Source organism: Monocercomonoides exilis (assembly GCF_001643675.1).
Source record: "Monocercomonoides exilis strain PA203 chromosome Unknown scaffold53-602328, whole genome shotgun sequence".
In the NCBI taxonomy this organism is placed as follows: domain Eukaryota; phylum Preaxostyla; order Oxymonadida; family Polymastigidae; genus Monocercomonoides; species Monocercomonoides exilis.
In genome coordinates this window covers 483,683-497,020 of record NW_027150598.1, presented here as the reverse complement: position 1 = coordinate 497,020, position 13,338 = coordinate 483,683, and the positions used below count along the sequence as shown (strand labels likewise).

At 40.6% G+C, this 13,338-nt stretch overlaps 9 protein-coding genes across 9 annotated transcripts; 2 read left to right on the top strand and 7 right to left on the bottom strand.

Annotated features, from left to right (window-relative positions):
- Positions 1 to 498, bottom strand: MONOS_8423 (uncharacterized protein; the record flags this gene model as incomplete). Its single annotated transcript, XM_067878833.1, has 1 exon — positions 1 to 498. One exon carries the CDS (start codon positions 496 to 498, stop codon positions 1 to 3), a length of 498 nt encoding a protein of 165 aa, XP_067720545.1.
- Positions 499 to 1,215: 717 nt separating this feature from the next.
- MONOS_8424 (putative reverse transcriptase) lies at positions 1,216 to 1,980 on the bottom strand (the record flags this gene model as incomplete). Its single annotated transcript, XM_067878834.1, has 1 exon — positions 1,216 to 1,980. The coding sequence occupies one exon, from the start codon at positions 1,978 to 1,980 to the stop codon at positions 1,216 to 1,218; it is 765 nt and encodes a 254-aa protein (XP_067720544.1).
- A 25-nt stretch (positions 1,981 to 2,005) lies between these two features.
- Positions 2,006 to 2,578, bottom strand: MONOS_8425 (uncharacterized protein; the record flags this gene model as incomplete). The annotated part of the gene is made up of 1 exon (XM_067878835.1): positions 2,006 to 2,578. One exon carries the CDS (start codon positions 2,576 to 2,578, stop codon positions 2,006 to 2,008), a length of 573 nt encoding a protein of 190 aa, XP_067720543.1.
- Positions 2,579 to 3,561: 983 nt separating this feature from the next.
- On the top strand, positions 3,562 to 4,266 carry MONOS_8426 (uncharacterized protein; the record flags this gene model as incomplete). Its single annotated transcript, XM_067878836.1, has 2 exons — positions 3,562 to 3,919; positions 3,980 to 4,266. 2 exons carry the CDS (start codon positions 3,562 to 3,564, stop codon positions 4,264 to 4,266), a joined length of 645 nt encoding a protein of 214 aa, XP_067720542.1.
- Positions 4,267 to 5,123: 857 nt separating this feature from the next.
- Positions 5,124 to 5,574, bottom strand: MONOS_18212 (uncharacterized protein; the record flags this gene model as incomplete). Its single annotated transcript, XM_067871210.1, has 2 exons — positions 5,124 to 5,302; positions 5,388 to 5,574. The coding sequence occupies 2 exons, from the start codon at positions 5,572 to 5,574 to the stop codon at positions 5,124 to 5,126; spliced, it is 366 nt and encodes a 121-aa protein (XP_067720541.1).
- Positions 5,575 to 7,092: 1,518 nt separating this feature from the next.
- On the bottom strand, positions 7,093 to 7,557 carry MONOS_8427 (uncharacterized protein; the record flags this gene model as incomplete). The annotated part of the gene is made up of 1 exon (XM_067878837.1): positions 7,093 to 7,557. One exon carries the CDS (start codon positions 7,555 to 7,557, stop codon positions 7,093 to 7,095), a length of 465 nt encoding a protein of 154 aa, XP_067720540.1.
- A 164-nt stretch (positions 7,558 to 7,721) lies between these two features.
- Positions 7,722 to 8,486, bottom strand: MONOS_8428 (uncharacterized protein; the record flags this gene model as incomplete). The annotated part of the gene is made up of 1 exon (XM_067878838.1): positions 7,722 to 8,486. One exon carries the CDS (start codon positions 8,484 to 8,486, stop codon positions 7,722 to 7,724), a length of 765 nt encoding a protein of 254 aa, XP_067720539.1.
- Positions 8,487 to 8,729: 243 nt separating this feature from the next.
- Positions 8,730 to 10,104, bottom strand: MONOS_8429 (uncharacterized protein; the record flags this gene model as incomplete). Its single annotated transcript, XM_067878839.1, has 3 exons — positions 9,275 to 10,104; positions 8,957 to 9,128; positions 8,730 to 8,901 (listed from the first exon to the last, which is right to left on the bottom strand). Exons 1-3 carry the CDS (start codon positions 9,555 to 9,557, stop codon positions 8,730 to 8,732), a joined length of 627 nt encoding a protein of 208 aa, XP_067720538.1. The 5' UTR covers positions 9,558 to 10,104.
- A 1,008-nt stretch (positions 10,105 to 11,112) lies between these two features.
- MONOS_8430 (uncharacterized protein) lies at positions 11,113 to 11,424 on the top strand (the record flags this gene model as incomplete). Its single annotated transcript, XM_067878841.1, has 2 exons — positions 11,113 to 11,269; positions 11,336 to 11,424. 2 exons carry the CDS (start codon positions 11,113 to 11,115, stop codon positions 11,422 to 11,424), a joined length of 246 nt encoding a protein of 81 aa, XP_067720537.1.
- Positions 11,425 to 13,338: the final 1,914 nt, after the last annotated feature.

Sequence of the window (13,338 nt, the reverse complement as noted above, 5' to 3'; positions counted from 1 at the left end):
CTAGTTTAGCCTCACCGCCATGTATCTACACGGTGGCAGAGATGCTCCAGTCCTTCTAAGCTCTTCTCCTGGTAAAAGGACCTTTTTTGCGTCCTTCCACACAACTCGATGAGTCTCCATCTCTTCAAACAATTGACTCCACACTTGATTCTTCCAGGCTGGAAGAAGAATAATTGCTCTCGTTTTCTCCGCTCTCGCTTTCTTCAGACAAGGGACGATAAGCGGAATCGGAGGGTGAAGCAGAACGACGTCTCTTCCCCAATCCGCAGCGAGACCGTCTTTGCACCAAGGGCTTCCCGGACCATACCAGGTCACACATCTTTTGTTTTTCCTGTTTGCGAATGCGTCGACTATGTGAACCGCTTCAAACGCTTGTTCGGCTTCTTTTTGTTCTCGAGCGGTTATCTCGTAATCTCCTTCTACCACTGTCTGGGACAGTGCTTCTACCGCGATGTTCCTTTCTCCTGGAATGTGAATTGCATTCACTGGGAGATCCATCTATTGTCATGCTTATCGAATCTTCCTCAGCAGAGAAACAAAGAACGGTCCTGCTCCCCACCTGTTGATATTGAAAACAACTGATGTATTGTCCGAACGGAAGAGCAGGTTGTGGATTTTGTTGCTCTCCAGGCTGGAAGAAAAATTGTTGAAAGCAAGGAGAACAGCCAAAAGCTCTCTGAAATTCGATGCTTGTTCCCTGAATGTTGGGCTGAGAAATTTGTGGAAATGTTGGATGTTCCCCGCAATATTCAAGGTTGCTTTCACTGCAAAAGGAGAGGTGTCCGATGTAAGAACAGCTTCTGGGCTGGCAAAGTCCATCAGCTTCCTGTTGAACCTCGTTTTCAGTCTCTGTAACCATAGCTCCAGTTGCCTCTTCAGACTGCCGTTGAGGTGCACCTCCCCGTTCCAACCAGATTCTCTAACGCCTTTGGTGAGAACCGCATTCTATCTGTTCATAAACAAGCTTTTCCTCTCTGAACACGAAGCGCTTAGCGCTGAGTAGCCCTTTGAAGGATGCAAAACCCCGCACTATCACAGTCCTGCTGCGCTTCACCCACTTCATCCATTTCCCACATTGTTGCCTCAGCTCACTGCGTCGTTGATCCTCCAGTCTCACTGTCATCTGTTCGCTGTCGCATCTCCATCAAAGGTAATTGAAGAGTCTTTTTGGTTGTAGCTCGCTTTTCTCCATATTTACCTAGAAGCCTAGCTTCCCTAGCCATTCCACAATCTCCTTCCTCCATTCCCGCAAATGATTTCAATCCTGATGAAGAAAAGCATATCGTCCAAATGAGTTATCCACCTCACCCTCCACCGTTTCCTTTCCTGCATCATTGCTTTGCGCATAACCTTGGGAAAGACCCTGGGGGCGTCCTTGTAACCAAACAGCATTTCCCTGAAACCGAAGAAATCTCCTCTGAACTTGAAAGCCAGGAAATGTGTGAACTCTCTGTGAACCTGTATGAGGAAATTCGCTTGAGAAAGGTCCAAAGAAGTCGCCCAGTCTTCCTTTTGCAGCAGTTTCTCCACCGTGCGATGATCGTCCATTTTGAAGTGAACATCCTTCAGCGCGGAGTTCAGCGGTCTGCAGTCTAGGATTTGTCTGAATTTGCCGTTCTTCTTCGGGATAAAGAAAATGTTGTTCAGGCAACCAACTTGGTCCGCGGTCAGCTTGGTCAACACTTCTGTCCTCAACCCCTCTTGAATCCACTCCGCACAAGCTTGCTCCTCTTTCTTCCCTCCGATGAAGCCTCCGCATCGTCCATTCTCCTTCTCTAGTTTTTCTCTCGCACCCTTTCCCTTCCAAATCGGTCGAATACCCTCCTCAATCACTTCTCCCGCTCCAATTTTCTCCATCTCAACTGCGAAGGCCTGAGTGCGGCCTCCTTCTTTCTCAGAAAAATCGAGTCTTTGGAGGGATGAAACGTCTTCTGGAGTAAAATTCTCTCGAGGAACGCGCGCTCTGCAGGCTAGCTGCATATGTTGAGTGTGTTAAGGTTTCTCGTTACTTTTGCATCAATGGTGCAATCCTTTCAAGTTGTACCCTGTTGAGTAATGGGTCTTCTTTTTCTTCCTGTAATAACACAGCAGAAGTATAACCAAATTTAGCGATTATCCCCAATTGTCTAGTATCTTGAAGCGCTGTAATTAAGAAGGTTAGCGCGTCGCTTAAATACGGTTTATCCTCCTGCTTCACATTCTGAGTTGCCAACACAATTGCCTTCAGCGCTGGAAGCAACCTGGCCTCCACTTTCCAGGTTCCCTCGTCAAGTGCATCGAAAAACCAGCTTCTTGATCGGGAGTGAGCGTGGGTTCTAGCTGGAATAAACGGGTTCGCTGAGAGTAACTCATATTTTGCTGTGGACTGATCAATATCATTGGCTTTAATTGGAAAGTTGAACACTGAATAATGGGTTTGATCTCCGAATAGTATATTGCAGGCTTTATCCAAGGGCTGTGTGGGAGCTGAGTCTAGCGTCATCGCAATGTCCTCGGACAGTTGAGACACAGAAGATGAAGCAAATGCCAAACTGGAAGCTGCGGAAGTTGGATTGGAAATGGGAATAGGTGCGCCCATATCGCCTGTTGTTCCGCTTTGCGGGAATATCCCGCTCAGTCTTTACGCAGGTCCTTCCAACAATGTTGACATTTTTCAAATTTTGTGAACGACAGAGCCCTTAATAAGGCGCTCTCACTCCCATAAAAGAGAGGTGTCGTTAATCACGATTGTTCTTAAGAATAAAGGTGCTTTGCACTTTAATGTGTTGTTAATAAAATTGTTGTGTTTCACTTGGTCATCCAATTTCAAAATTTATTTCACAAAAATTAAAAAAATCAATACATCTTTATCTTTGCATGATGTCACCGTTGGAGATATTATAAATGATTCAACAGAATAGATTCACTTATTGGTTTCTGATTTTTCATTCAGAAAAGCTTTTCCCAATAATATTTTCAGATCATAGAATCCAATGCAACAAACAGAAAAAGATCAAGTGATTCTTTTCCATAATAACTGGCTAAATTTTTTTGAAAAGTGACATCAGATCAAAAATTTGACCCATGGAAGTTAATTATTTATCATTCCTTCACCATTATTCTTATTAATAAAAGTTACGTTCTCCACAATTGTTGTAAGTTCGATGCAAACTTCTAAATGAGAAAAAATATTTTGAATTCAAAAATTATATATTAAATTAATTGATCAAAATTAAAAAACTTGTTTCGCAATAAAAAAGAGTAACGTTTGCTTGAACAATCAAGCAATTGCTGCATTATGAATTATTCACGGTATATTTCGATTCTTTTTGAGAATTAACAAATATCCTGATAATCACTTAAGTTTTAACTAAATCAGAATTTTTTTAAACTCAGATTGAATATCAACTTTCATGGAAGCAAATACGGCTTGTACAAGTTGGATTGAACAAAATTATTATCAAAAATTGATGGTTTGCAATTTGTTTTTTCTTTAAGTTTAATTATTTATAAAAGCTTTCATTTTTTGAGCTTGAAAAATTTGTGACAGATTTCAGAGTACCACTTGCTAAAGAGTTGGTAATGTGGGGTGCTGCAACAGACTCATTTGTTGAAGAAGAGGATCTTCTGCTGAGAGTCTTGAAATATCAGAGCGAGACGATATTTGTATCTTCTATTGCAGACAATCACACGGACAGCGAGCAATGCGGAGGGTTTGAAGCGCCTTGTGAGTCTTTGAGTGAAGGAGTTCGGCACATTTTTCCATCATCTTATTCTCAGCTGCTAATCGCAAAGGATACGATCATCAATGGAGAATGCGAAGCGAAGGATGCAAGCATACACTCACTTGAATCTCCCTCAACTGCTTTGGTGCATCTGGACTCAACAATTACCAACGATGGAAGTCTCATCATAACCTCAGAGAATGTTCGGATCGAAAGTTTGAAATTCAACTTTGGCCAGTTATTTTCATAATCAGGTAATTCAATTATTCACGAAGCAAATGGCCAGCTTTCTCTTTCATTTGTTGATTTTTCTTCTGTTGGCCAATCAGAAAACATTGAAGCTGTTTTTTTAAACTCAACATTGCTGAGCATCGAAAATGGAATTCTTCGTGTTGACAACTGCTCAGTATCAATGCTTTCGTTCAAAAAGTATTCATTTCTGCTAAATGGAGATGAGATTTCGTTGACAAATATGAAGCTGGAACAGGTTGAATCAACAAGAAATGTTGTTGAGATTGGACAATGTGGAAGTTTTGTATTTAATAAAGCATGTGCAGATTGAGTGAAGCTGTCAGAAGGCTATGTCATTGGGTTTAACAGCTCAACCTCAGGAACAACATATATTTGGATTATTTCTTTAAACAACTACAAAAGGAATTCAAATGGAACTTCTTCCTTTTACCACCACCACCTCCTCCTCCTCCTCCTCCGATTCTTCTTCTTCTCCTCCTCCTCCTTCTTCCTGTTCCTCTTCCTCTTCAGTTTCTCTTCCTCTTTCATCAACAACTCAAACTTCATATCTTCCTTCTTCCACATTCACACAAACATCCACCACACAAAATGCCATTCTTCAAATGCTTCTGGCTCCTTTTCAGCCACATCAAAATCTTCTTCTTCTTCTTCTTCTTTTTCTTTTTCTCTTTCTTCTTCTTCTCCTTCTCCTTCTCCTCTTCCTCTTCCTCTTCCTCTGCTTCTCCAGCTTTGCACAAATTCCACCTGCTCAAACAACAGCTCCACATCTTTTATCAGTTCCGGTTTATCTCTCTCTCCAACCTCCTCAACTTCATCGCCTCTTCAACACTGCCTTCTGCCACTGCAGCTTTCTTGTTCGGAATATCCACCTAAGCCATTCTATTCTTCGGCACTTCAGCAATGTCACTGATCAAAGCTAAGATTGAGAAGAACGACGTCTGAAACATCACAGAGCTGGGGAGCAGAGCATTCAGCTTCTGCATCTGGGAAGCGATGTTGTCTTTTGAATCAGAAGAAAAAAATATTAATTTCCGTATCGCTTGCACTGCTTTCATTTGCTCCTCCATGCGAGCTTTCTCCTTTTCTTCTTGTGAATCCTCCTCTTTCTCTTCCTTCTCTCATTCTTCCACTTTGCTCTTATTTCTTCCCAATGCTTCTATCTATCTTCTATCCACTCAGCAAAGTGAACACAAGAAAACTGAACGAGAACTCATTCTCTGTCTGCGGCATTGACTCATTCTGCACTTTTCTGCTTGGAAGCATTGCGTGCACACGAATAACCAGCGTTGCTGCTATTGTCAGGCGTTCAATCTGGTTTGTCAACGCCATAGGCTGCTTCTTCAGCACTTATATGAGATGTTCAAGGGGATCTCTAGGAGACAGAGCTTCTTCCTCTTCTTCTTCCTCCAATGGATCAGACTCTACACACACTTGCAATCCAGCCATCCTTTCGCTTCCTCTCATTCTCATTCTCATTTTCCTTCTCATTCTTCACTTCTCTCTTTCTGTTCTTGATGGAGTCCTTCAATGCCTTCAGATACTGTATTTCTTTTCCAGGCTTCACCACAAACACAGGGATAGTGAATATCAACCAACGGAATCTCCAAGAGGAACACATCACTCTTCCAAGCTGATCAGTCACTGCCGTGTTCGTTGCAATCGGAGAATCGAAAGGATCTGCTATGAAGAAAGGCAATATGGTCTGATGGATTACATAAAATGGATACACATAATTCAACTCAGGAACATCCTGCGAATAGAACTAGTTCCATGCTTTAGATGCAGACTTGAACTTCCCAAATCAAAATAACGGAAAGTCCAGCTGATTTGTCAGGTTTCCCAGTAATTATGTCAGCGAAGGCTTTCGCAACGCTGCGAAAGCATCCGAGAGCAGAAGAGAGGAAAAGTTAAAAATGGGCATTAACAGGCGAACACTTGGATGCGGAACGCACCGAGAATCAAACACCAATGCGCTGCTAACATTATTATCGAGGGCATTGAAGACTGGATTGGAGCGGAGGAAGAGCTGTATAGTGTAGTGAGAAGGAAGCTTCACAGAAGCTGTTTTATTTTTGCTTTGGCCTTTGGACTTGGGTGAAGAAGAGGCATGACGAGCGAAGGAAAACAACCAATTGTGGAGCTTCTGTAGGAGTTTGGGAACTTGAGTGAGGATGGCAGATACAGACTGGGCAGTTGTGACTGACCAGACAGAGGAGCTGTCCTGAAGAGAAGAAGGGACTGATGGAGGAGTGTGGGAGGATCGTTTGCTGGACTGTATCCTCCTTCTTCTTTTTAAACTCTTCTTCATCCTCTTTTGTAATATTCATGTCACTATCATTCTAATAAACATCTTTGTCTTCGTCTTCACCTTCTTCCTCTGCTTCTTCACCTTCTTCTTTTCTATTATTTTTTCAGAAATATGAAGAAAGAAGACTAAACATTCTCAATGTTGACTAAATATTTGTTTCTTACAAAAGCTTTTTGAAAGAATATGAAAGCGACACGAAACAGGAGATAGAAAAGGATGAAAAAGGAAAAGAAGATGACAGCTTTGAGTAAAGTGTCATCAGGGAAATCTGAGGCTCGACATCATCTAATGCACATCAAAGAATAACAGCATGTTGTTTTTTGCTATCTATTTATAATGAGGAGCCTTCTCGTGCTATATTAAAGAAGTTAAAGAAGAAGATAATAATGAAGCATGAAAATACATTGGCTCCTTCTCCCTTCCAGTGCCATGTTATTGTGTAAAGAAACAAAACCACTTTCTGTGCGTCCCACAGTTGCATCCGAAAGCAGATCGTCACTTTTTCATTGTTCTTTCCCAGCTGCAGCCCCACCAGCTTCGTCAGCAGCAGAACCATCCGGAACAGCGCCCGCTACCCTTCTTTCTTTGTCACTGATGATCACACAGCCGACACAGCCGTTTCAGCCCAACCACTTCTCCCACCCTCACTTCTGCAGACAATACCGAAAGCTCTCTCACCTGGCCGTCTAGCACCGGCTTCAGCAGCACCAAGAACAGGCTCGCCGTCTTCACAACTGCGCTGTTCTCAGATTGTGGTTGAGGATCTCATCGGTGAGCAGCATCGCACACATCCGACAGCCGCAAGCACAGCGTGAAGAAGTCGTTGCGCTAGAACGCCTCCAGCACCGATGCAAACGAACGTGGACAGCAGCCTGACAGCCGGTACGCATCTCGGAAGATCCGCAGCGACAAAGCCTGCGGCGTCTGCAGATTGCACACATACAGAAGAGAATCCAGCTCAGAGAACGTGATCTCTCTGAACGCAGTGCCTGATGATGAAGTCAATATATCGCAACTGCATATCACACCATACAGCTTCTTCATCGCCTCCTTCCGCTTCACTGCCTCTGTCCGGTGGTAATTCAGCAGAAACCCCAGAAACACTGAAGTTTCTGCCTCCCCCTTCTCCGACTGCAGCCCCTCAAACTTCTCAAAAAACATCTTGATATTCGATTCAGGCTCTGCTTCAAACACCGTGTTGATGCACTTCCTGCACATCCAGATCGAAATCGTCAGGAAGTCATCTTTCTCTATTATCAGCTTCAAGTGCAGCTCATCTTCAAACAGCACCATGACACAGAACAGGAAGAACGACAGCTTGCCTTCGGAAAACCCCTGCGGAACATGCTTCCCAACAGCCGCACCTCTTCAAATTCCTTTCGGAATAGTTACATCTCGCAGATCATTGCCATCAGCACAACATTTTTCTTCTATATCTCCGGGCACTTCTCCCCCGATCACATATTCACAAAGTCCTCATGGTTCTGCCTTGGAAGCACACCATCTTTCCACTCAGCGCTGCAATCGCTCAAATCTGCCAATATCTTGTCTCCATATATCACCTGGATCTTCGACAGTTTCCAAATCTGCTTCTGCTTAAGTCCTGTCTTTAGCAACTGCTGACTCAGATGAACCGGAATATGCAACTTATATATGTGCGGCATCCATAGCACATGCGCCGTTTCGTACGCCACCTGCCCCAGCGATCCCGACACTGCGCTCATCAGCCGCTCCATCGCTGTCGACCCCGCCGGCAAAGGCACCCCACCTGTCCCAGGCTGCCATACCCCCGTTCCACCCCACGAAGTCAAAGGCCACTCCGACTCTTCCCGGTCTCTGCTGTCTGTCGTCTGCTCAAGAAGCATGCAAAGCCGCTGCACAACATTCGCCTTCCCTTCTCCTTTCTTTGCCACTGTTGGAACGACAGTATGCATCCATTCCTCCCGCTCTCTCTTCGCATCCTCATGCGGTGACAGCGGAATCCCATACACAGCACTCACATCTCTTTCTTCTGCCTTTTCCCACTCCTCTGCCTCCTTGTGTTCTCCACCTCTGCTTCTGTTCCTCCTCTTCCTCCTCCCTACCCCATCTTTCACTCTCCCCCCTTTCTCCTCTACCCCGCCTTCCCTGCCCCCGCCAATCTCCCCCCGCAACACCTGCTCCTCCAGCTCCCGAACCTGAACAACCAGCCGCTCCACCTTCTCTTCATACGACGCCTTCATATTCTTATTCTCTTTTTTAACGCAAGCATTACCTGCCACTTCTCAATCGCACTTGAACATCGCCTTCTGCATGCTCATAGTCCGATCCTGCACTTTCATCATCTCCGTCCGCATCTTCATTTCCATCTCCATCTTGTTCATCTTCTGCTGAGCACTTGCATCCACTCCTCCTTCACTACCACCACCACCACCATTGGACCCAGCACTGTTCTTCTCTGATCTCTCGCTGATCAATGATCTCGTTCACTCACTTCCGCCTCCCCCTCCTCCTCCTCCACCGCTGTTTGCTTCGCCCACAACACTCACACAAATCCCCACTTTCACAGCAACAACCTTCCTGTTCAGATCTTGCTCAACCATCACAGCACTTCCATCCCCGATGATCGCTGCAAACTTCTCCTGGCACTTTGCAGCCCTGAAGGCAGAATCAATAAAGCCGAAGACAGAACCATTCCGCGACTTGCAGAGACCAACGAAGAAGTTTTGGCAAGCGACACACCCGACCCTCTGGTAACAGCTTGCTATCCACATTTACCACCACACACAGCTGCGTCTTGCACTTTTTCTCTTTCTCTTTCCTTTCATCAATAAATTCAGTCTTATCCTGCATCTCCAGCAGCTGTTCCTGAAGCTTCTTCAACTCTATGAAGTTCTTCTCGGTCAACTTTAGAATCTTCTCTCCAGCATCCGAATGATTTAGTCATTCTCCTACATCCGCTCTGCTTGAGAGTTATTCGGCTTCTATATCCGCTTGTCATCTTGGGCAGTTCGCAACAGCATGTGAATACTTAACACCTCGTCTTCATCTCCTGCTTCACAATCTTTTAACTCTCCTTCTTTTTCTTCTCCTCCTTCCTCTTCCTCTTTTCGCTCCTCCAGCACCACCAGCGCAATAGCCGCAGGCGACAGAACCACATCATCCATCCTCAGCCCCTTCTCCATCCCCTTCTCCATGATCTCCTCCGCTTCACACACTGCAACCCCTCGACTCATCGTTTCGTCATTCATCTTCACCATCGCAAGCCTTAACAGCGGAGATCGCAACACTAACAGCGTTATCACAGTCAGCATCAACGAAGGATAAAACAGATAGTTGTTGGCATGAATGCATGCGCATCTTTCGTGAAAAGATCTGAATGCTCACTTCCTCACTCCATGTTCTGAAAAAGATGAAAATGAAGTTAAAGGAGAGCAAAGAGATAAATGCTGATTTTCGTTTGCTAAAAGAAGATTTTGGGTCAATTTAATCGCATTTTCAGGCATATTTATTGGTGGAGCTGTAACAACTTCGTGTTTCATACCAGTGAAATTAACATGAAAAGAAAATCTCACAATTTTCGAGTGTTGGAAAAAGATAGAGAATGCTTTCTACAAACATCACGTTTAAGCAAGAAGAAAAATATTGGGAAAAGTCAGATAAATATGGAAACGAAAGTGAATATGAATGCAATTCATGATTTGATTCAACGAGTGGGAAATGTGTTCTTTTCTTGTTTTTACAATTCCAAGGTTTTAAAATTATTAACTTGCTGGTTATATATAATTTTATATATTATAATTTTCATATCAAAAACTGTCCTTTGCAAACAAATGAATAAACATCATTCACATGTATTGAGATGTGAAATGTCAAATCTTTTTTGTTCATGAATTTCAAAAAAAAAAATTCCAAATCAAGCAAATTTTTTCTATAAGATTTCCAACAACCAAGGATGTTCAAAAAGTGAAATTATCCAAAAAAGCAAGATGTGTATTCAAACGAATGTAATGAAAAATGCAAATATTAACTAAAACATTTGAATGTTCCAAATAACAACAAAATGATTGTTTTTTATTTCAAATATGAAACGAAGGTTTACAGTTCATATGATATCAACAAACTTGTATCTAATTTTTCAATAATAAACTCAGAAAATAACAATATGTAATATAAATAAAACAATAAAGGGAACGGAATGATCAACATTTTTTGATCAAATGTGATCTTTTGTGGGACAGAATTAAAGTCGAGGAACTTTTCGAAAAAATTTTGCCAACTGTGCAGAATTTCAATGTCTAGAAGAAGAGCGATCACAGATATATTCAATGACAGTTTCAAGATTTTATTTCGCCACAATTTTCTTTAATTGACAAATGCGAATTCAATGTGAATGATAAAAATGCTGTTGTTTTTTGAATGCATTGCACTGGAGGGAAAAAAACAGAGTATGATTATCACTGCTTGCTTCAATGGTGCGCAATTGTTGCGCTTTGCATTCTTCATGATTCTATTTCTTCTTTTTTAAGAATTGTTTTCCAAAATTGAGCATTGCAATGAGGATGAACAGAAAGTGAAAATCGTTGAAATGAATGAAATGATGGAAGAGATAGGGGAAAAAGAATTTGATTCGATTATATCAAAAGAAATGTTCAATGAAATAAACGAAGTGATTGAAGAAAAGAAAATATTTTTGAGCAATGTTCACATTCTGCTGAAATATGTTTGATATTTCATAGCATCGAAAGATATATGGAACAGTGGATTTTATCGCTCTAAATAGTATAAACAAGTTGAAAAGATGATTATTGATGAAAATGAGATGGAAAAAGAGAGTCAAAATGAAAAGCTTCTTGTTGGACTTTGTGAATGCAATCTTTTGCTAAATTACCAGTTCGATTCGAAATTGCTTTCAATTTGTGTGCCCTGTCTTCTGAATTTTGCATTGAAGAAAGAAGAAAGCGAGGAAATGCAAAAAGAAGTGGAAATGGCTTTTCTGACTTTGAGTTGCATTGGCGAATATTTTGTCTGAACATTCCTGTTTTTATTTTTTATAAAATTGATTTTTAATGATTTTCTTATTTCAAATTAGTTTATCGAACGAAAACTGTATCTGAACAAGCTTATGGAAGTCATCAGATATCATCAAGAGCACCAAAACCTCACTCAACTTGCGTTTGAGTCTGCTTGGAAGTTTTTAATAACAGAATTTTTCAACGACAAAAGCCTGGAAGAAGTTTTTGCGGATGAGCTGCATTTTGCAAGGGATACAAGAAGAGAATTGGAAAGGCTGGTGAAGCAAGTGGATTTGAAGAGAAGAGAAGGGAAAACGAATGGAAAGGAAATGAAAGAGATGGCAACTTTAATGAGGTGGCTCGGATCATTGAACTCTTTCTTCAGAAAATGCAAATTGTGGAATGAAGAATTTGTTGGGATTATCAGATACGTTGTTCAGATATTTCGAGCATCAAAGGATAATTACAAAGAAATAAGCGGAATTTGCATATCTCCGCTTATTTCAGCAGCCGAAAACGGAGCAGTTAAAGTTGATAACTTTCTGAAAAGTGGAGCCGTTGATGCACTTTTGGAGGAGATACAACAACCAACACAGAATGGCACTACATATGAGTGTAAATTATTTTTAATGCAGATTTCAGGGCGATTGAAAGAAAAGAAGAAAGAAGAAATGGAAGAAGAGGAAAGAAAGGAAACGAAAAGGAAAGTGTTTGAAAAGCTGGAAGAAGAAGGATACGAAGATGTAATCACAAGTATTCATGAAATTATAGATTTTCTTAGCAAAAGAAATTATCACAAATTATCTTTGAATCTTTCTGATTATTTTGTGTATATATGAGGAAATAAGACGCATTTCATTTTGTGAATCAAAAACTGTCTTTTTCATTTTGTGTCATTTCGCAAAATAACAAAAAAAATAATTGAAGAATTTTTATTGCTGTTTTTATTTCCTCTTTCAATAAAAAAGAAAAATCAAAAAATCCATTATTTTTTTATCACCATCAAAAATCTTCATCGAATGAATGTCAGTCTTCCATCTTATTCAAAGAGATTTATTTTTTCATGAAAAGTTTTTTGTTCAGTTATTTCCCCTTGAAGCCTCTGCATAACTCTAATTTTTCTCTTTTTCATCGCAGTCTCAATGAATTCGAGAAGTGAGAGGCGAAATGCGATGTGAAAACTCTTGAGAAGAATGCAAAGGCATTTATGAAGAAATGTTTGTTGAAGGATGCAGATGTCAACTTTATGAGTTCCATGCGCAACAGCAAGAATGGTGGAATAGAAGCCAATCCAATGCTCCAATTCAGAATGTGAATAATAGAACAAGTCAATCAGAATTTATTGCTCTACACATTCTTTTCATTTTTGTTCAGTCATTCATGTGTCAAATTTTTTTTTTGAAAAGTTCCTTTTGTTTAATTTTCAAATAAAATAAAAATGTCATATTTCAATAAATTTTCTGTTCCAAATCGTGAAACTTCACTTAAATGGAAATAATAACATTGTCAAGATATTGCTTCCATTTTAGTGAAATTTCTTGAGTGTGAACATAATTTTTATCATTATTTGAAATTTTTATGATATTTGAAATTTGGACAAGAGGAACTTTTCCAAAAAAATTTAAACATATGAGGGGAGATACGGACTTTCTTGCTTTTTATGTTTGAAGCATGTTAAAATTACTTCACTCAAAACTTTATTTCACTTTCTCAGATAATGAAATAAATTTGATTTTCAAGTCCTTAGACAGGTATCGTTGAAATCAAAACATAAAGTAATGTAACATTTCACGAATATAATAAAATAAATCCATTTTTTAATGTTTTTTTGATCTCTAAAAGTCAATGAAAAGAGCATAATTTTTCAATGAAAATGCCTGAAGTGAAATATTTTGCTCCATATGTGCATGACATGCATTCATTACAACTTCAACATTTTTTTTTGGTTCACAGTCGTATATTGTACACTTTCCAACAGTTTATAATACTTGAAAGATCATCTTCACGAAAAACTGGAAACCGTCGTATATTGTGCACTTTCTTTTTTTTTTTATTTTTATTTTTTATCTGATTGAATGTT